We start from the raw sequence: 22449 nt of genomic DNA on the forward strand, positions 1-22449 counted from the left end.
GTCATGTTCATCTAAAGCACAACTCCCTATTCTTGCACTCAATTTTCTTCACAATAAACCATAATGTTTGTAAATTACCAGAAGCCACCTTAAATTAATCTTAGGAAATTTCAGTCAATTACTGAAAGAATGACAACTTTATTGCATGTCACAACCAAAATAACACCCTTCAAGTAAGCGTAAGCAAGTCAGGACTCTCAGTTAAGCTCAAATTAATGATGGAATTAAGCTATGGGTCCAACCAATAGTGTCTTGTCTCTGGATGTCCTGGTTTCAATCCTTATGTAGTGTGGTTCTTCAAATTTCTGCTGCAGAAGAGTCCTAAAGTTGAATTCTTATAGGACTTTGTGAAGTTTCTGATGTGACGTTATTGATGATCCTCTAGATCCCATTCATCCATTACTTTTCTGCAGTCATCAAATCTATAGCTTGCTGCCTTATCAGGAGTAACTTTTTGTTCCTTGCTACATTTGGTGTTAGCTAGCTATTCAAAGCATAGTGCCATTAACCCCTTTACTTAGGACATCACCTCAAGATTACCTGCATAAGTGCCCATTAGTCACAGGGAGCAAGTTATCAAGCAGTTGTTACCTTCTTTCCCAGGAAACAATTGTTTGTGTTGCTTAGACTCCTCAGGCATGGTTAATTGGCACGTTGCTTTTAATTCCTTTAACAGCTTCTACTTGTCCCTTTTATATCAGGAAAGTTATTCTAGACAAGCCTGATGCAGGAGCAGTGTCTCAAAAGCTAATGATTTCAAATAAACCTGTTGGACGATAACCTGGTGTCACGTGACCAGTGTTATTGCTGACTATCAATCCATGAATGGTTATAGTTTTGAAGTTTATGGTATCACACATTCAACTGGCTTTACTATTCATTTGTAGTACCTGCATGCTAACCTATGATTCAGTACTTCAGTGCTGGGGGTGTTGGTCTGAGAGAGAACACTGATTTTGGAGCACATACCCTGTGAATCTGCAGAGGCATCACTGGTACCATTTCTCTTCAAGGTTGGAGATGTTCACTGATGTACACAGAAGGGTTGGTAACTGCTGCCATGTAGACAAGCTTGGTCTTTGATAAAATCGTTTTGGACTATCACCCAATTTAGCAATGTTAACTACAACAGCTATTAAAAAATAATTTCTTAAAAGAAACAAGCCATTACATGTAAACACTGCAGAACAATAGAAAAATAACAATGTAACAGCCAAAGTATAAATGTTTATTTTTGTAAAGGGGTAAAATTACACTGGCTTTATTTGATAGTGGTACATTTTCAACAGTTTTACACAAGGGAATACTGATGACATGGCTACGTACACTTGCAGCTCCACACTTCAGGATCAAGGTAGAGATGGGGCTAGGGGTGAAATTAGCCTCACAGAGGAAATACATAAAACTACAGGTGGGGATCAATTATGATATATTCCCATCATCTGGTAATAATCAGTCTCTTGGGATTTTTGGTGAGGGAACTTAATTAAGATTCCAAGTCAATAATGATCATTAGTGGTAGTAATGACATCTTTTAAAGGTGTCTGTACCTTGGGTGTAACTTGAAATACCATTGATGGTGACCATCAACAGCATAGGCTGTTTCCCAAAGTGGTTGTATTCTGGGAATGCACAGATAATGTACATGAACATACCACTCTGGTCACCACCTCAGCATTCAACTGAAAGTCAATTCATGCCACTGTTCTATGTCACTGATAACTTCTGGCACTTGTTAATTCATTGAGATGGCACATGATGTTACCCAGGGATCTGTAGATGGGCCATAGTTTCTCACTACATACATGAGGAATAATGACTTGTACAAACATGTTTGTTGATAGCATAGGTATTGTGTAGATGGGAGAGGAGTGGGCAAAAACTATGGAAGCTGTAGTTCAATGTGGAAATTGTAAGGCCAACCACCTCGGATCAGGAAAATAAATTGTCATGTTTTTGAAACAGTGCAAAAAGGAATTTAGGAGTTACATACACAATACTTTTGTACTTGTGCATTATTTTTAAAATAAAAATGGCAGTGGAATTTTGATTTCAATCATTGATCTCAAGGGTTTGAATTCCAAAGTGAAGTGATGCTGCAGCCATACAAAGCCAGCACATTTGAAAATCAGGCTGAGAGAATCTGGAATTCTCTCCCACAAAAAGAGGTCAGATGCTCTGTCAACAATGTCAAAACTGAGATACAGAGAGCATTAAAGGGTGTTAAATGTTAAATCACAGGCACACAAATAGGAATATGGACCAGCCATGTTCTAATAGAATGCAGAATAAACACATTCAGAAAATTCAGCCTCTATGTGCCCCTCATATCCCAAGAATGGCGAATTTATCTATCTGTCTAGGATGAACCATAACTACTACTGCTCAAGCCTCACACTGGTTGCTGCAACACATTGCTCTGGAGGGTCCCTCCAGCTGATACTCAGTTTCTAAATGACTATAGAAGTGACCATTTGCAACCTCCCAGAACTTGCCTACAAGTTTCGCCAATGAGGCAATCTCAACATTTGTGCCCCTCAGCTTTTAAAGCAACAATGGGAGCAGTCATAAGAGATGTCCTTACTCTTAGGATCTCAGTTTGTGGAACCGAGATCTCCACTTGCAGCTACCGATATTGTCACATGTATTGTAGACAACAGTTTGCCCAACCTATATCATTTTCTAATACTACGTTCCATTTTATTACTACAGTTTGAAATTAGGCCTAAGCTCCATGACTGCACACAACTTTAAAGATACAGCCAGCTCGACAACAATACCGCCATTGCTTCCTTAATAAATGCCAGTCTTTTATCTCGTTCTGTTTTATTCTTTTCCTGTAACTGTTTCAAGCAGAACAGTTAACAGTCTGTAGTCAGATGATTAGTGTTCAACATACCTTAATAACATCAAAGATAGATCATACTGCACATGTGTGCTGGAAACAACCAGCACTACCTCATTAGCTTTTAACATTTCAGTCTATTTTGACAAGCAACTCGAATCACCAAATTTCCCCAAACTGAAAACCAAAGTCATAACTTTTGGCCCCTGTAACAAAATTGTGCTCTCCACCTACTGATTTCTGCCCCACTCTTGGGAATGAGTCAGGCTGAACCAAACTGTTCACAACCTCTCCATTCTATGTGAACCTGAACTTCTGGCCCCAAAATGCTCTGCATCCAAAACACAGCTGTTGATCAAACTCCAACACTACAATCCTGAGAACTTTCTTCCTCCATTTCTAGACTTTTTTAAACTCATTTTATTTGCCAAAGTACAGGTAGCTGTGTCTTTAATCATCCAGGCCTAGCTTGGAACCCTCTTCCTATATATCCTTACCGTTGTCTTACTCTTTAAAAGCTACTTTTTTCACTCAGCTTATGGTCAGCTTTCTGACTGTTCTTTGGCTGATAATTTTTTGTCTGATTGCATTCATGAAGCACTTTAGGATTCATTAGCAATGAGCTTCATTTGTATCCACAATGTCTAAGCCTCAGTTCAGAACACTGGCTTCAAAAGAATGGTAGAGTCAGTATCAAATATGGCCAGTTTTACACTTGAAAATTAGCCTGAGATTGGGCCGTTTGTTGTTTGTAGATGTGCATTAGAATTATATTTTTTTTCAAAAATATTATGACTTTGCACATCCAGCCCTATAAACTTAAAAAACCCTAGGTTTGCACATATTTTCCATTCTGTAGTTTGATTTTTGACTCATGCTTAGTTAAATATTATTTAGCAGCAAGGGTAAAACCATTGTTCTGTATTTTCCTTCCCCTCCCCCCAACCCAATGTTTCAGACGTGAAGAAATTACCCACTCGACTTAGATGACCACTCAACAGGAGGCTCCATCTTAGGCATTTATTGAGAGAAGTGTATCGAGTGGCCTGGAGTGAACAGAACGGAAGCTGGATGTCAAAGTTGGGGAAGACTAAAAGAAGGAGCAGAAAACAGAACTGCTTTTCAAAGGCTAAAGGCAGGAGAGAAGAGAAATTTAATTCCAGGCACAAAAAGTGAAACAACAGTATTCCAAACCATGTTTTAACCTCATCATAGCTGCATTGATGCTGCAAAAAAATTAAAACCATTTCGGCCTCCAGTATAGCTGTCAAATGTCTCAAACCAGGTTACGTCACTGCGATTACTTTTAAAAAAGCAAAATACTTTCCTCCTCCTTAAGTTGCAACACGCTTTCCATCTGAAGAAATGCGAACATCCTTTTCAGTATATGGAGAGAAAAAGATTTGGCACTTTGCATTTCATAAGTGGGGAGTGCTTTATTGCATTTCAGGTCTGAGTGTCTGGAAAGTTCAGAATGTTGGTGAAGCTGAAGGCGTTAAATCATTGCTGTACTGATCCAGCACATCCCCTTCATTCTCTGACCCAGTCAGTATGTTCACCGAATCATTTTCACTATCCTCACTGTCTTTACTTGCTGATCTCCTGACCTTTGGCCAGACTGTTCTCCGTTTTTTACCCCGACTTGGGCGATTAAGACAGTTTTTTGCCTTGCGTTTACATGTAATCCCAGAAGCATTAGCCCTTTCTGACGAAGACACATGGATGCTTTTGGCTGAGACTCGAGTGAAAGTGTCCTTTACGTTCACCCTGTTATCTTCGTCGTGACACTGGACTGGCACCACTTGACCATCTCTCGTAATTGACACAGACTGTAAAAGTTTTGAGTTTGGGAAAACTTTCTTCAAAGCCTGACACAAGTGTATGTTGTTTTCTACCAGGTCATGATTCTGTCTCTCTCCTGCATTGTAAAAAAGATTAGAAAAATATAAATACATTTGCATTAGTGCCAATATAGGACCGTGGGAAAAAAACAGCTATAAATCTATTAAAGATGCAATTTTATTGTTCTTCCTTTCACTGCCTTATCCTGGAAGTCCCAAATCAGGTCTTGGAGTCAGATTTGTACAGCAGAGAAACAGGCGCTTCAGCCCACCATGTCTATTCCCACCAATAAACATCAAGCTATATTAACCCATTTACTGGCACTTGTTCCATTGTCTACCATAACCTGACATTTTAAGTGCTCACCCAGATGCTTCTTAAATGTTGCAAGGTAGACAAGCAGAAGACTGGAAGAACACAACAAGCCAGGCAGTATCAAATGGTGGAGAAGTCAGCGTTTCCGGTGTAAACCTTCTTCAGGACTTCAAACCCCAAAGAAGCGTTACACCTGAAACGCTCACTTCTCCAGCTCCTGATGCTGCCTGGTTTGTGTTCTTCCAGCCTCCTGCTTGTCTACCTTGGATTCCAGCATCTGCAATTTTTTTTGTCTCAAATGCTGCCAAGCAGCATTCTGGGAATCTGCACAAGTGACCTTTCTTTACACTCAATCGTCAGCAGGCAAATCTATCATCTCAACCCATTAGACCTAAATCCAACCTCACCTCCATCTATGGATATATGCATCACAAGTAGAAGTTGTTGAAGAACAATCCAGAGTATTGCCTGACTTTTCAGTTTCCTTAATTTGGAAATGCTGGAATTAGTAGCCCCAATTGATTAGAGTAATTAAGCAACCACAAATGGGGGTGGGGGAGGGAACCAAATGGTAATTTAATTTTATCACATCAATATTTTTTCTACTTCAGAACAAATGAGAGGTAAATGCATCATGTATGACCGTTCATAATATCCTACAGCATTCTAATAGGTAGCTCATACGAAGCTCATTAGGTGTGTGAAAAGTGCATTCTGTATCCTCATGAGCTTTCAAATTTTAGTTAACGAAGCATGAAAAAAAATTCTCTTCTGGTCTACTTATCTTTTGTCAATACAGCTGGAAAGGAGCAACCACAAAATTCTTAGTGCTTGAGCTATAGTATGGCTACATGGCCTTACTCCTGTTCTAGGAAGATAACACTCCACACTATCTTGGATTTAATTTTAACTTCCATTTCAGTTTGCTTATAAACTTAACTCCTTTTTGAAACCTTCAAGCTCTTATCTTTTCTACCAGAATTAGACGTTAATATCTTGTGCAAGAAGACAGGCTCCCAAACTGTTATTTATGGGGTAAAATTTCGGCTTTGCGAGGTCCATGACAATGGTGGCCATGGAGCTCAGACTGAATCTTGACAGTATGACACCCCTTTAAATATTCGTGCTTTTATGTTGGCGGGCACAACAATATAGTTATTCTTTGAGGCTCAAATGCTGCTACAGCCATAGGCTGCAGAAATATTGGTCTTGTTACATGAAGCTACAGGCATTAAATGGGTGACATTGAGAAAATGTTCAGAAAGCTGTATGCTAGAATATTTAGCCCAGTACTGACCAGTTCCTCATTCATACCTGGAATCAGTGTGTACAGCTTTTTCTTCTCAGATACCATTTTCCTGAGTCGTTGTACATCAGTTAGCAAACGTTCCACCGAGCGTTCACTTTCTTCTACCTTTAAACAAGTTGTCTGTGACATGGTGGGATTTAAGTAACGAAAATGTGGAATTTATTATCAATACAAGTTGAAAGTTCTTGAACAAAAATGCATACCTAAAGCAAAAATAACATTTCAAACATCTTGCATGGTCAATCGCACGGACAAATTTATATAGTTATATTTCATGAATATTGACAATGTGTCAAAAGTCTCTGTCTTGTTATGATTTGGAGATGCCAGTGTTGAACTGGGATGTACAAAGTTAAAAATCACAACACCAGGTTATAGTCCAACAGGTTTATTTGGAAGCACTTGCTTTTGGAGCACTGCTCCTTAATCAGGCAATCACTGATGAAGAAGCAGCGCTCTGAAAGCTAGTGCTTCCAAATAAACCTGTTGGACTATAACCTGGTGTTGTGTGATTTTTAACTATTTCTTGTTGGTCTTGATTATTATGTCACTGTCTCTTTTATTCCACTTTGTTATCAACTCGCTCTGCTAATGATTGTGTATCGTTCTGTTGTTTTCACAGGAAGCAGTGAGTAGCAAGTGCGGGAACAAGAGAGATTTAGCTGGAGTGATAGACAAGCTGGGAGCAGAAAATGATAGTGATGTGTGAAAAAAATGCATTATGGTCATGTGATTAGCAAAAACTAATCAGATCAGACAAAATCTATACAGGCAAATAATCAAAAAGATGAAATTTTAAATGTTCTATAAAAATAATTGCTGACAACACTTAAGCAGGTGGTTTGACAAACAAAGGAGAACTAAGAGATTTCAACATGACAAACAGCTTTATGAAATGGGCTGATGGGTGGAATATGCAATTGAACGTGGATAAAGGCGAGAGAAAAATATGAAAACACATTCAATGGAAAGACTACGATTATGATTCTCCAAAACTATTGAGAACCGGAGGCTCAAATACAAAAATAATAGAAATATCCAGATGAGTAACGTAATTAAAAACAAGAGCATAGAGTACAATCGTAAACCGTACAATTGTGCAAAATCCATATTTGACTGCAACTGGAGCACAGCTCGAGTTATCTGCAATTTTGGTTGTCCATTTTGAATTAAAGCCATGCACTTGAGTTCATAGGCTTACTGGCTCAATATTCAATCAAAGCAATTGTTTTTCATTCCTCGATATCAATACAACAGAAATGGAATCATAATTTTGCAGAACGAGACACCATTCGGTCCATTGTGCTTGTGCAGACACTTCAAAAGAGCTTTCACCACATAATTTGCTTTATTTTCAAGTATATATTTAAGTTCCTTTTGCAAGTGAAATGAATTTGCTTCCCTCAATCCCTCTCCCCTACTTTCAGAAAGCACATTCTTGATATTATACCTCTCAAGAGATTCTCGCTGTCTTCCTTCTGATTCTTGTTCAAGATTACCCACAATGTCACCAATTAACCTGACCCAAGACCAATGACTGAAAAAATTCCTCCCAATCTTTCAATCCCCATTTATGAACAATCACAAGATGGTGGGCTCCAGCAGCCTGTGATGAATCACACTTGGAAAATCTGTTCAAGTCTCCTTTGCATCACATCAATCCAACAGGTAAAGTCAGTACCTTATCAGATTTTGTTAAAAACAAAATGCCAGCTATTAAAATCTGCATCTTATAGCCCAGGTGCACTGCATTTGGTGCTTCTAACAAACTAAGCCAATAGAATAAAAGCAAAGTACTATCGATACTTGCGATCTGAAGTAAAAACAAATAGTTGGAGAAACTCAGCAGGTCTTGCAGCATCTGTGGACAGAGAAACAACGAAGGTTTCAAGTCCAATATAGACTTGATTGAAAAAGTACAAATACTGCTTCACCTTATGTCATTTGCCTTCTTCCACCTCCCCCACTGCCCCCCACCAACCACCCCCCTATCTGAAGACTGTCCCCATATGAGCACATGTTGGGCAACCCCATGTTATTGGTGAAGACAGGAAAGGCCACTTTAGACAATTGGAAACAAAACTAAGATTTTAAATTAGAGGCACGATAGGTGACACTCGATGTGTCGGAGAAAGCAGTGTGGCCAGTGTGTTGTCGCCATTAATGTGTGCCAGCTTCCTTATGAAAATCTCTTCAGGCCACTGCTGAATTTTCTTAATTTGGAGACGTCGGTGTTGGACTGGGGTGTACAAAATTAAAAATTTCAACACCAGGTTATAGTCCAACAGGTTCAATTGGAAGCACACTAGCTTTCGGAGCGACGCTCCTTCATCAGGTGGTAGTGGAGGGCTCAATCCTAACACACAGAATTTATAGCAAAAATTTACAGTGTGATTTTCTTAAGAAAGGCTAAGCTGAATTGTTCTGCTGTTGCACGCTTGCTTCTTTCTTGTGCCTGGCACATCTCATCTGACATCAGCACTAGCCACAAACTAGTGTCAAACAAGAGTTCAACCAGAACGGTAGGAACTTCCAATGCCAGCAGTCCCTCTGGATTAGGTACAGCAAGCAGAGGCTTAGCTTGATTGAAATGGGAGTTTCTGGCTGTGCCACAGGATATATAGTGGGAGTCCATTGGAGTGATTGAGTTAATTTAGCCCAACAATGTTTTCTCTCCATGGTGCTTCAGGGTTACTCATTTCAGTTTCAACTACTGAAGTGGAGAAGGTACTTTCATATTTCCTGCTTTTAGCTACCTGCCAGTAGGTGTTAAAATCAATGTTCCTAATTTTCCCTGTGGTTTAGCTTTATAACGTCATCTTGTTTGACATTTTAGGTGGTGGTCAGCTAGATAGACCAGGACAGGAAGATCCTTCATTCCTTGACTAATTCTGCCAACCCATTTCCTGCCATGACGTCAAGTGAAAAGCAGAAGTGTTACCCTAAAACAGGAAGTCAAATTAATAGGAAAGACGTTGTGAAACTTGAAAGGGTTCAGAAAAGATTCAGAAGAATTTTGCCAGGGTTGGAGCTAAAATGAGAAACTGAATAGACTGGGACCATTTTCCCAAAGCATCAGAGGCTGAGAGTGGACCTTATCGAGACTTATAAAATCATGCGGGGCATGAAAAGGGTGAAGTCCAAAGCATAGGTTTAAGGTGAGAGGGGAAAGATGTAAAAGGGATCTAAGGGGCAACATTTTCATGCAGAGGGTGGTGCTTATATGGAATGAGCTACCAGAGATGGTACAATAACAACATTTAAAGGGCATCTGGATGGGCATGAATAGGAAGGGCTTATATGGACCAAATGCTGATGAATGGAATTGAATATGTCTAGGATATCTGGTTGGCATGGACAAATTGGACCAAAGGGTCTGTTTCTTTGCTGCAGATCTCAAAGACTCTAAATAAATAATACTGAATTGGTGATCTTGTATATTCTAATTTCTGTCTTCCCATGCCTGGATATCCAAAATTGTTCAGGACTAGGGAAAGCTGGAAATAGTCTTGAACAACACGGCAAGTCTGTACAAGAGACTTGCAGAAAACTAATTTCTCTGCTGAGCCGGATGGCTATTTTCCCCCAAAAGTGCTGTTGAGAATTGCTCGACTACTTACTTTTATGGCTTTTGTTAGCGTGACATTACTCATTTCTCCATCCTCACCACCCAATCCAATTCTTTCTTCCTACAAACAACGAGCTCAAGGGTAGCACTTTGAGCACTATCCCAGCTGAGATTAGCTAGCTTACCATAGCCTGGTAATTGGAAATATCCTTATCTGTGGGACTGGTGGGGAGTCTGGGAATTAATTTCTAAATTCAGGGCCAAGATATTCAGAAAAGAGTTAGGAAACACTAAGTATATGGAACTGGATGCGTGGAATGAAGATAGAAATCAGTCTTTATCACATAGGTGGAGGAGAACAGACTCAAAGGAGTGAATAGCCCACATTCCTGTTTCTTAAAAAAAGTTAAGCCAGAGGGCCATTCTTTGCTGCTTTATCACTGATTTTTGGTGTATATTTATATGTTTGAATCATATACGTCATAACTGTCTCTGAAGAACATGACAGATGTCATTCTTATCCTACTTTCTTAAACTAGATTTGGATACAGAAATGGTGCCATAACGTCATAAGATAGTAGTCCTGGAGTGGAAAGTTCACTTCAGGAGACCGTAAAGGAGGGAGATTGAATATCTCAGTTTAACATTGAACAAATAAATTCTAATCATACAGTTCATACTGAATGGGGAATACAAAGAGGTTGTTTCTAGTTTAACAATCCTGGATATATTTTAAATCGTACTGCATACTGTGAATGGAACAACAGAATTTCATATGAATAACCAGTTAATAGTGAAACAAGCAACAAAATTAGATTAGATTAGATTAGATTAGATTAGATTAGATTACTTACAGTGTGGAAACAGGCCCTTCGGCCCAACAAGTCCACACCGCCCCGCCGAAGCGTAACCCACCCATACCCCTACATCTACATCTACCCTTTACCTAACACTACGGGCAATGTAGCATGGCCAATTCACCTGACCTGCACATCTTTGGACTGTGGGAGGAAACCGGAGCACCCGGAGGAAACCCACGCAGACACGGGGAGAACGTGCAAACTCCACACAGTCAGTCGCCTGAGGCGGGAAATGAACCCGGGTCTCCGGCGCTGTGAGGCAGCAATGCTAACCACTGTGCCACCGTGCCGCCCACAAACATACAAAGCACCAGTATTTATAGCCAGCCTTAGAACTGCAACTGATGGAACAGTATTGCACAATAAGTCTGTGATTGATATTCCAGTTACCTTCAATTCTTCCTGCAGTGTACCATACATTCCTTTAATTCTCTGAACCTCTTTTAAGGAGCCTTCTTGATCAAAAAACACAAGTCTGTAAGAAGAAAAGTACTGGTCACATTCACTCCAATTTATCTTATCCATCTTTCAAAAATGTTTGATTTTATGACTGTCTCACTACTATACTAGGGAAAGTAGTGATATTTTATTGATAACCAGCATATTAAGAATAAGTAATGAACCCAACATTGGTCCCTCCTCGCAACCAAGGGAAATGTTTTGATCAAACTAAATGCCCAACTATTAACAGATTTCAGGTCTACTCTAGATATTGGCCCTGGTTCAGCAATGATAGCTTCTATAAGTTGAAATTAAGTTTAACATAGACTTGATGTCTAACACAATGTTAAACATTCCACTCTGCTTGAACCATTGCTATTTCACCATGCCTTCTGCACTATCATATTTGTTCTGAAATAATTCAAATGCAAATCACATCATATTGAATTCTGCTCAATGTCACAGAATTGCCACCATATTGATTTGTACCAATTACAACCCATTTGCAGATTCCTGTCCACCATGTATTTCTTAGCACTGTCATTTACGTAACTACACTTACAGTTAAATAATGCATAATTTCTGATAATCAGATTTCCACAACACCTATGGAAACTGTTGGGAAGAAACAGTTGAAGACTATGCTAAATGACTACCTAATCCATTAACCTCAGTTGCTCATTATTTTGGTGACATATATTTAAGCTGATTGTCAGAGATGGCTTTTGAGTAGCTAGAACAGTTCAGGACATCTTTTTATGAATTTTCAAATGGCGAGACATCAGTCAAAACTTTCAAGTTTTTAAAACTTAAATTTTGTCAATCTGATTAATGCTTTCTAATTTAACTCGCCTTACATTCTTCTCAATCATGGGATGTCCTGTATCATGGACCTAAATCCTTCATCTGTATTTACTGATTAAAAAAGGATAAAACATAAAACAATCGAGTGTTCAAACTTGGGTAAATAGGCCAGAAATGAAAACTTGATAAACTGTGAAAATTTCATTATCCTCAATTAATTTTGAAAATACTTCTTTTCAAATAAATACTTCCAATAAAATCTAATTCAAATCTGCAGCAGCTGTCTTATTTCAAGTTTACCCAAAGTTATCTGGTAAATTAAAATTTAAAAATGATCAAACTGGCTGCATCCAGATGATGGCAGTAACACAGCTTCTGGTTCACTAATACACAGCGGACCAAACAGTACAAACTCAATGAATTGCATGTACTATTGGAGATTCCGGAGGTTGCACATGGTGAGAGAAGACTCATCCCACAAGTTGAGAGTACATTTTCTTTTTAAAAACAGAATTTCTGAAATTCTGTCTTCAGTGCATTCTGAACATGCCACTACAAGGCAAACTATAATTTTTAAAAATGCAGCTGTGTCAGTCTTAATATTTGATCCAAAGTATGAGGGAAAATAGTGTTATTTATTGTGGTCACTTGCCAAATGCCAACATCACTTCATATTTACTTCACCATCACTACTTCTTACCCTCTAACAAGTACCCTTAAATGGTAGGGTCACATTCCACAGCATCTTTGTTAATTACCACAGCAGATAGGACAAGTTGTGTTTTCTACCTGTGTTTCTTCATTGCTCGACTATAGCCACCTGCACTACTCGGTCCAGAAAATGTTTTGTAGTCTTGTTGTTCAGACATTCCTAGATTGGTAACGGATATAGGTATTCGCTCAATAAAACTAAATTTGAAAAGAACAAAATAAATATTAAGCTTTAAAATTATTTTTGAAATGGGCTGTAAAATGTTTTACATTTACTACATTTCTCAAACTTGCACCAGCTGACAATACGGTTTGAAAAATATCTGCATGATGCTTACCTTCCCTGGGGTTTATACAGCGTATACTCCAGACTATGCGTGGAGCCATTCTCTCTGCTTAACTTGCTGGTAAAGAGAAAAAACACCAACTGTTGGTTTTTCAGATGCTTCTGAAGGTTCCTGTGAAGGAGACGTTCTCGGAATGTCATGGTCTGATTTGTGTTACGTCTGAACTTATACCAACCAATTACATTCTAAGGGGGGAAGAAGTACAAGTAAATTTAGATCTAGACCCAGGTTAAAACATGGGAAAGTGTGGAACAACAATCAATTTTGAAATTTAAGTCATTTACCAAAGAAGCTGTTATTATCACGGCTGAGTCAATGAAAAAATATGCTCCCCAACAGTTAACTTCTTTCATCCTTATCACCCAGCAGTTACCTAAACATATTTAAGTCACCTGACAGTTAACTATCTGCACCTATGTCAATCGTTAATTACCATGTATTCTGCCTAGCCATTAACCATCTGCATGCACCGTACATAGCAATTAACCAAACAAGTGCACATAACAGTAGTTAACTTTTTATGTGCACAATTCATAGTATAATTCCACAAATCTCAAAATTTTGGCAAACATTTACTTGTGGACCCTAGGTTCTCTGAAATAAACAGTGCAAGAAAATTTGTTTTTAAAAATTTAAGCATTATTTTTGATTGATTTCACAAAGCTTCAAAAGGTAACACATTCCACTTTGAGCATCATATTGCAAGATTCCCAAGTGAGAGAGTGTCAGATGTGAAGTAAAGCTCATCTGTGGAATTCAACTACCTGCTTTAACTGCACCGAGAATGTCATAGATTTATTCCCAAATAATGCCACATTGTGGGCAACAAGGTCTTGTGCTCTAGCCCCCTGCCACTCAAAGCTGCTTTGAAACAAAAGGTTCTCAATGTTAATGAATAGAAGAACCTCAAACAGCATAGGCAGGATTCAAACTAAATTTGAAATTCTTCCCTTTTTCATACATATGTGTTTGTGATGTTTCCCTAACTGATCCAAAAACTGGTCCTCTTGGTCAACTGCAAAAGTGTATAATCAGACCTTGGCTGGAAATTGAAATGAGTGGAGAGTAAAAATGCAAGGAAATTTAGGAGAGAAAATATCCTCAAAACTGCCAATGAAGTCTTGGTTTGTCACAGAAAAAACAGAGAACCTTTCTGTAACATTAAAGGTTGAAGAGGGTATTGGATACTCAGGAGACAGTGACCTTTCAGTCATAGGCACAATTCAAAAATCTGGAGCACTGATAGTCCAGCGTTCATAAGTTCATCTAAACAATGATTTTAGCACAACTCCTGAGCTCTGCATAACTATAATTTAAAAACTAAAATATTTCAAAATCAAAAATGTAGCCTCAAGTTAAATTTAATCAGGCAACACAAGTCAGCATTCCAGTTACCAACTGTCTAAGTCAAATCCTCTTCTCCATAACTGGTTCTTATTGGTTGATGTGATCTTCTCCAAATTTTCCCAAAGAAAACTGCCCAAGGTTTTCCAAGGGCAGTGCAATTAGTTTAAGGGAAGTTGCTCTTTTTAGAGAATACATGCCCTATCATTAAAGACAAAGATTTTCCTGCAGACACAGATCATATATTACTGCATGTGTGTTGTATGAAGGCATCAAATTGATATTATACAGCAAGATCTCATGACACATCCTGACTGATTTAAAGCTGTTATTAATAGCTCTTAACCAGCTGTTTCAGGAAACAAAACTAAAACTCAGAACTAGCTGGACTAAATATATAGAAGATTCAACATACCAGATGAAAGCGAAAGAACTTCAATTTTCTGCATGTCACCAAGAACAAGATTGTGAAGCCACACTAATTCCGAACTGCAAATAAAACTGTTATACTCAACCAATCAGGTGAGCGTTTTAGCAACACTCTCAACAAGTCATTATGATAGAAATCAAAGGTGACATTCCTTAATAGCCACAACTATCAAAGTCCAGCATAGGTAACATTGTTCTGCTTGAATTGTAATATGTAATTTGCTCTGATTGTGGCAATGTTTGTAGACAGGCCAATGCCATAAAATACCATAAATAAACATGAAACTTTAAACTTATTATCAGCCAAGAGCATCAGGCAACTTTTAGCCTAGATGATTGCACTGACATTTGGTTCAAAGTACAAGTGAATTATAAGACAAGTTAATGGCAGCTTCACTTCTGGCAACAGTTTTTAACCAATCTCGATGTGGAATAGGGTTCAGTCTCCTATGCAAACTGCTATTTTTGAAACTATTATTGATGCCGAAGCAAATACTACAGAGTCAATGTCTTGAGCTAGACAGCCAACCATCACAGAATTTATAGCTCCTCACCCAGAGGTATGGAATTCTTAGAGCAATTTCATCTAAGCTTGAATCAGTTAAAAGTTTGGTGTTTACTTAAGATATTTTCCAAATTTCACCACAAGTGACTTATTTATCAGTACAATTACTAGACAACTTTTTCAAACTATAAAACGTACAACCAGGTGTTAAATTAAAGCCTGAATAATTTGTTAAATGCCAATCAAACAGAAAATCTTCTTGATTATTTTGCATCAGCTGGTCTTGACAATACCTTTTCTTGATTTAACAGTATTTTCTGCAATGCTCTTTCGTCCACCTCACCAGCAGAGTTATAAAAACTGTAAAAAGACAGATAAAACATTCATAACATCACTTCAATTCAAAAAGCACTGTGTATCTTAGTTTCCACTAACTGTAGGACTTTCAGCTTTAATTTTGGCACAATGCCCATACTTACAAAACTTGGTACTGCTTATGTTATAACACAGCTACTTTCAGTAATATGGACAAAATCACAGTGATGATCCATATGACACAACAAGGTGAACCACTTCTTTGTTTTAAAATGCTATCAAGGTGAAAAAGTACCATTACTCCTGTATGTTAAAGTAATTTATTTAAGGGTTAGCACTTGTACCAATGAAGACCTGGTCACATTGCAAACATTTTGCGACATAGTCTGTCACTCATAGTTATGTTGTCAAGGTTTAATAGCATTGTTGTGATATTATAGCTACAAGTGTCTTTTGGAAAGGCTCTTATTACTGGCACTGTGGCTCATGCTGCCTGTAGACAATCTCAATCCTGTTCATAGCAAATTCCCGATTCCCGATTTTACCTCTAAATGTCTGAGTTAACAACCTCATTAAAGAATTGACAGTGCAAAAGAGAAAACTGTTGTCACTCCAACACTCTCCACCATTCATTGAGAGCACAGTGTTAGACACCAGAGGATGTTAATACCATGACTAATATAGATATACAAATTATTTCCTTTTACTCAGGTTTGCCCATCAAAACATATTGAAGTACTAAAACAAAAGAATTTTGTTTTAAAACCACCTACTTCATTTCATTTAATGGCATTTCCACACATGAAGTCTGCACTTACTAATAACCTCAACAGAAGATCTTGTGGGAGTACTAGTTCCATTAACTTTTCATACACGAATCAAGTGAAAAGTGACTGAGCAATTTCCATTGAAAGCAAGAGTCACAAAATTCTTAGGACTGAGAGTAGCTATCAACTGAGCTCACGTACCTGAATAGCCAGTAACATGGAATATGTTTCTGTATATCTAGAGGGGAAAAATACACATTAAAGTTCAGAGGGGAATAATAATTTCCACACGTAATACTAGCTTCCAGGAGGGAAACTGTACATACTAACAATCAGAGGGAATTAAAGTGTTCCATATGTAATATTCCTTCCTTTCCCCAAAGGCCATTCACAGTTACAATGTTAGGGAGCTCAATTGATATCAGCAAGAAACATTAGTTAAGTTACAGGTTATTTGCATCCTTTGGTTGTTGGGTTTTGTAGCAAATCCTTTCTTCTGAAAAGGTCAACAGTGCTCACAAATATTAACCACACAAAATTAAAAAGTAGATATGAAATGAACAATTTTAATTTTTAGAAAGGTACTTTTATAGGTCATGGTTAAAGAGCAGATCTCATAAGTCCAAGTTAAAACAACAAACTACAGGAATAGCAAGAACTGGCCTGAAAGGTGGATCGGCAAAGTTTGCGATGTAATAGGCAACTTATTGGGCTATTATGAAGGCTTGCAAATTGTACATAAAAATCACAACCATTACACCCACTTCAAAAAAACTTGGGACTGTAGCTGTTGCTAAAAACTCAGATTTCTTTAAGCAAATTTAAAATTGTATGCATTCTCTGAAAATCAAGTAATTTAGGAATGCTACTGGTAGATAAAACAATTTCCAATTCAAAGTAACAAACAGGATTGCTGCTTTCCACCATTCAAGCTACACTTCATTAGAATCATGACACAGTCTCACGATTGAATTTCGACATGATGCTACTAGGAAGCTAAAATATCACCAAAATCACCACAGAGCTACAGTTTCTTTCTAGTCTCCTAAAATGCCAGGTTTATTAAGATCAAAGTCACAATCAGTCCCTAGGTCTTCAATGATGTTAACTGTTGCAATTCAACAATGATTGGCTGATCGAGTCTCCCCATAACTTTCTTCCTCTCCCCTCTGGCTTCATTACATGACTCGCAACTTTCTACAGGAAGTAAGTGGGAATGTTCAGCACCTGTCCCCTCCAATATTCCATATACTCCATGAAGACTCACTGACCTACACCTGGATTGGCTTCACCTCAGCAATAGCTCAATTTTGAAATTTTCACCCCAGTTTTCAAACTGCTCCATTCCTCAGACATTGGCATCTAATGCATTCCTGATGTCTAGTCCTCAGCTCTTAATTCCTTCCCTAATCCTCCCCCATCGCTCTTCCGTTAAGAGGTACTTTAAAACCTACCTCTTGCTCACTTGTCCTACTAACTCATGTACATTGATGCTAGCTTTTATTTGGTAACATACTTGTGGGGTGTCTTGGGATGATTTGCTGACAATGGTGTTTTATAAATGGAAGTTGCTGGCGTTGTCTCACTTTGAGACATGGCCCCAAAGATACTCAGCTGTATCTGCATGTTCTTCATGCCTAAGCCAAGATTGTTCAGGACAATGTGATTTGACAATAAGGCACACACATCAAAGCTTGATCCTGCCCTCAAAAGACACCTTTCTTCATTCTCCTAGACACCTATATATACACTTGAGCACAGCTGCCCAGCTGAGATAAAAAAAAAAGGGAATCTCCAACTATCCAACACAAAAGTGTGCATTAATTGACGAAGCATTGCAAAAGACAATTATAAAATTTATTTTGGAAAAGTCACAGCCATACATAAGGATTTTGAAAGCTTTTCCTTAAATCTTTCTTTTGAATTGTCTTGCCAAGACTACAGTCACATGTAACATGTTTTGATTCCAGAGGTCTGTAGCAGTTTTCACCAGTCCCAGAGGACTGTAGCGCTGTCTCATTGGAGATAGATGACTGGTGGTGAATTGAACTTGATGGTCACCACGCCTCAGGCAAGGACCAAGGTTAAGAAGGCGAGACCTTTACAGGATGCACTAGCCTGTTTTAATGAAAGCTCAAACTTTTACACATCGCTCCAAAAACCTGAATTATGACTAATCCTAGTTGAAGAACTGACACACTTAGCTACAACAAAGCTGTCTATTTTTACCATGAAAATACAATGGAAAGCAGACTACAGATCAAATAGCTCACCTATGGTGTGCACCACCTCAATATCATCCAACTGGGAATCAGTTATACTGTTTTTTGCTTCAGCTTTGATTTCCCCGAGGAGAAATCCTTCCTGTGAAGAAAAAAATTTATCAAACTAATTTCTAAGTTTTCTGTTAGAGTATAATTAAAATGTGTTACTAAACACTGGGCCATTAAGCCTGAGAACTAACTCGAGAACATTTTCAACTACTTCTGCATATTTGAGGGATCTCACATTGACAGTGATTTCTGAATTAGTCCAATTGTGATCGGTAATAATTAAAATTTTACACACTCTTTAGCACAATCACATGATGGTCTGGTAAAAAAAAATACTCTAGTCTCAGAAGACCGTTGGTCTTCTCTTATTACAGAGAAATGACTGGTGGTGGTGACCACACCTCAGGCAAGGGGTAAGGTTGAGAAGGTGTGACCTTCATAGTAACCTCAGCTGATGCAGAAAATGAAGAGCCGTTGGCACCACATTGCATCGCAAACCAGCCATCCAGCTAACTGATGCCCAAAGAGACAGCTGGTATATGGAGGACAAATATCCATTTAAAAAGTAGTTTGGCAAATTCTTACAGATAACATTTGCAAACTAGCACCTTAAAGTTCCTCAGACAGAAGTATATCCTGCTCCATTATGTCTATTGTTTAAGAGAGGCTATTCAATTCTCACAAATATCTTCTAGGTTCTCTATCGTGCAGGATGAAAACCAGGAAATGCAAAACCGAACTTAAGAACTATCACGGCCAAGAGGGTCAGTATTTTCCATTTTCACTTCAGAGTTCCAAGATCCATAGTACTTTGTTTTTACATTGTCACTGACCATCATAAAACTGGACAAATTTGCATGAAAGATTGAGGCAGAACAGGTACAAATATATGCAAGCATTTTTAGATGCTTTTCTACATTTTAATAGATGCGCATTAAGCTAGGTTTTCAGATGCAAACATTCGTAGAGTTGAAATAGTTTTGCTTTTATTTTGTACTTGCCTAAAGTACTAAACACACTAGCCAGGAGAACGGGCAGACGGGGGGAGGGGGGGAGGGGGGAGGGGGGAGGGGGGAACGGGCAGACGGGGGGAGGGGGAACGGGCAGACGGGGGGAGGGGGGGACGGGCAGACGGGGGGAGGGGGGGACGGGCAGACGGGGGGAGGGGGGGACGGGCAGACGGGGGGAGGGGGAACGGGCAGACGGGGGGAGGGGGAACGGGCAGACGGGGGGAGGGGGAACGGGCAGACGGGGGGAGGGGGAACGGGCAGACGGGGGGAGGGGGAACGGGCAGACGGGGGGAGGGGGAACGGGCAGACGGGGGGAGGGGGGAGGGAGCGAACGGGCAAACGGGGGTCAGGGGTGGGGTGGGAAGGGAGCGAACGGGCAAACGGGGGTTGGGGGTCGGGGGTGGGAAGGGAGCAAACGGGCAAACGGGGGTCAGGGGTGGGGTGGGAAGGGAGCGAACGGGCAAACGGGGGTTGGGGGTCGGGGGTGGGAAGGGAGCAAACGGGCAAACGGGGGGGGTGTGTGTGGAGGGAGCGAACGGGCAAACGGTGGGGGGGGGGGGGGGGGGGGGGGAGAGGGGGGGGGGAGAGGGGGGGGGAGAGGGGGGGGGGAGAGGGGGGGGGAGGGGGGGGGGGGAGAGGGGGGGGGGAGGGGGGAGGGAGGGAGCGAACGGGGAAACGGTATGGGGGAGAGGGAACGAACGGGGAAACGGGGGAGGAAATGAACGGGGAAATGGGGTGGGGGGTAAGGGTAAAGGAGTGGGAGTGGGTAAAGGAATGGAGGGGGTAAAGGAATGGGAGGGTAAAGGAATGGGGGAAGAGGGGGTAGTGGAATGGGGGGTTGGGTAAGGGAATGGGGGGGCGGGTAAGGGAATGGGGGGGGCGGGTAAGGGAATGGGGGGGGCGGGTAAGGGAATGGGGGGGGTGGGTAAGGGAATGGGGGGTAAAGGAATGGGGGGGTAAAGGAATGGGGGGAAGCGGGGTTAAAGGAATTGGGGTGTCGGGGGGTAAGGGAATGGGGTGTTTGGGGGGGGTAAGGGAATTTGGGGGGTTGGGGGGAGTAAGGGGGGTAAAGGAATGGGGGGAAGCGGGGGTAAAGGAATGGGGGGTTAAGGGAATTGGGGTGTCAGGGGGTAAGGGAATAGGGTGTTTGGAGGGAGTAAGGGAATGGGGGGGAGTAAGGGCATGGGGGAGTAAGGGGAATGGGGGAGTAAGGGGAATGGGGGGGGTGGGAAGTCACGGTTAGAGTGGCGCTGTAAAAGCACAGCAGGTCAGGCAGTATCAGAGGAGCAGGAGAGTTGATGTTTCAGGCTGGAGACCTTTACCGGGACTGTGGGAGAAGGCGGGCTGGCCCGCTGACGGCCGCCACCGGCTCCACCAACCGGCTTCCGGGGAAGGGGGAAGGGGGAAGGGGGGGGGAAGGGGGGGGGAAGGGGGGGGGAAGGGGGGGGGAAGGGGGGGGGAAGGGGGGGGGAAGGGGGGGGGAAGGGGGGGGGAAGGGGGGGGAAGGGGGGGAGGGGGAGGGGGAGGGGGGGGGGGAGGAGGGGGGGGGGGAGGGGGAGGGGGGGGGGGGGGGGGAGGAGGGGGGGGGGGGAGGGGGAGGGGGGGGGGGGGGGGAGGAGGGGGGGGGGGGAGGGGGAGGGGGGGGGGGGAGGAGGGGGGGGGGGGGAGGAGGGGGGGGGGGAGGGGAGGAGGGGGGGGGGGGGGAGGGAGGAGGGGGGGGGAGGGGGAGGGGGGGGGGAGGGGGAGGGGGGGGGGGGGGAGGAGGGGGGGGGGGGGGGAGGAGGGGGGGGGGAGGGGGAGGGGGGGGGAGGGGGAGGGGGGGGGAGGAAAAGGGGGGGGGGGGAGGAAAAGGGGGGGGGGAGGAAAAGGGGGAGGGGGGGGAGGAAAAGGGGGAGGGGGGGGAGAAAAGGGGGAGGGGGGGAAGGGGGGGGAGGGGGGGGGAGAAAAGGGGGAGGGGGGGGAGGGGGGGAAGGGGGGGGGAGGGGGGGGAGGGGGGGGGAGGGGGGGGAGGGGGGGGGGAGGGGGGGAAGGGGGGGGGAGGGGGGGAGGGGGGGGGAGGGGGGGAAGGGGGGGGGAGGGGGGGAAGGGGGGGGGAGGGGGGGGAGGAAAGGGGGAGGGGGGGAAGGGGGGGGGGGGGGGGGGAGGGGGGGGGAGGGGGGGGAGAAAAGGGGGAGGGGGGAAAGGGTAGGGGGGAAGGGGGGAGGGGGGGGAAGGGGGGAGGGGGGGGAAGGGGGGAGGGGGGGGAAGGGGGGAGGGGGGGGAAGGGGGGGGGGGGGAGGGGGGGGAAGGGGGGAGGGGGAGGATGGTGGTGTGAGGGGGTGGGGGCAATCTCTGTCTAAAAGCCCAGCGCCCCGACCCGTCTGTCCGCTCACTCACCGTGTCCGAGTCGGCGTTGAGGTGCTGGAAGGCGAGCGAACCGAACAGGAATCCCGACACAGCACCGCCGGACTCCTCGCCGGCCGCCATGGCAATCTCCGGGGAGGTGGAGGGGGAGGGGGGGGTGGGGAACGACTGGACGTGCACGCCCCCGGCACGCCGACCTCCCGACGTGCGCGTTCCACGCCAGACCGCACGCCTCTCCTCTGCGCGTTCCCTTCCAGGCGGTGCGCCCCCTGTCGTTCTCCCTGCTCCTCACTGACGGGTCCTCACTGAGATGATTCAACCCATTGTCCATGGACCTCACATTCACCCTGTTTTGACTGCTTTAAGTCATGTTGTGATATAGAGAGATAGAGTCATACAGCACAGAAATATACCCTTTAGT

The 22449-nt window shown here is 42.4% G+C and overlaps 1 protein-coding gene across 2 annotated transcripts; it reads right to left on the reverse strand.

Moving 5' to 3' along the window:
• Window positions 1–1214: 1214 nt before the first annotated feature.
• abraxas1 (abraxas 1, BRCA1 A complex subunit) lies at window positions 1215–22179 on the reverse strand. Of its 2 annotated transcripts, XM_072583973.1 has the most exons (10): window positions 22062–22179; window positions 18676–18766; window positions 16604–16640; window positions 15614–15680; window positions 13034–13227; window positions 12774–12893; window positions 11130–11214; window positions 8122–8172; window positions 6317–6431; window positions 1215–4763 (listed from the first exon to the last, which is right to left on the reverse strand). In XM_072583973.1, the coding sequence occupies exons 1-10, from the start codon at window positions 22149–22151 to the stop codon at window positions 4315–4317; spliced, it is 1299 nt and encodes a 432-aa protein (XP_072440074.1). In that variant the 5' UTR covers window positions 22152–22179; the 3' UTR covers window positions 1215–4314. The 2 variants fall into 2 exon arrangements, with proteins under 2 accessions (XP_072440074.1, XP_072440075.1); XM_072583974.1 differs by lacking the exon at window positions 8122–8172.
• Between the last annotated feature and the right edge of the window lie 270 nt (window positions 22180–22449).

Source organism: Chiloscyllium punctatum, chromosome 14 (genome assembly GCF_047496795.1).
Source record: "Chiloscyllium punctatum isolate Juve2018m chromosome 14, sChiPun1.3, whole genome shotgun sequence".
NCBI lineage: Eukaryota > Metazoa > Chordata > Chondrichthyes > Orectolobiformes > Hemiscylliidae > Chiloscyllium > Chiloscyllium punctatum.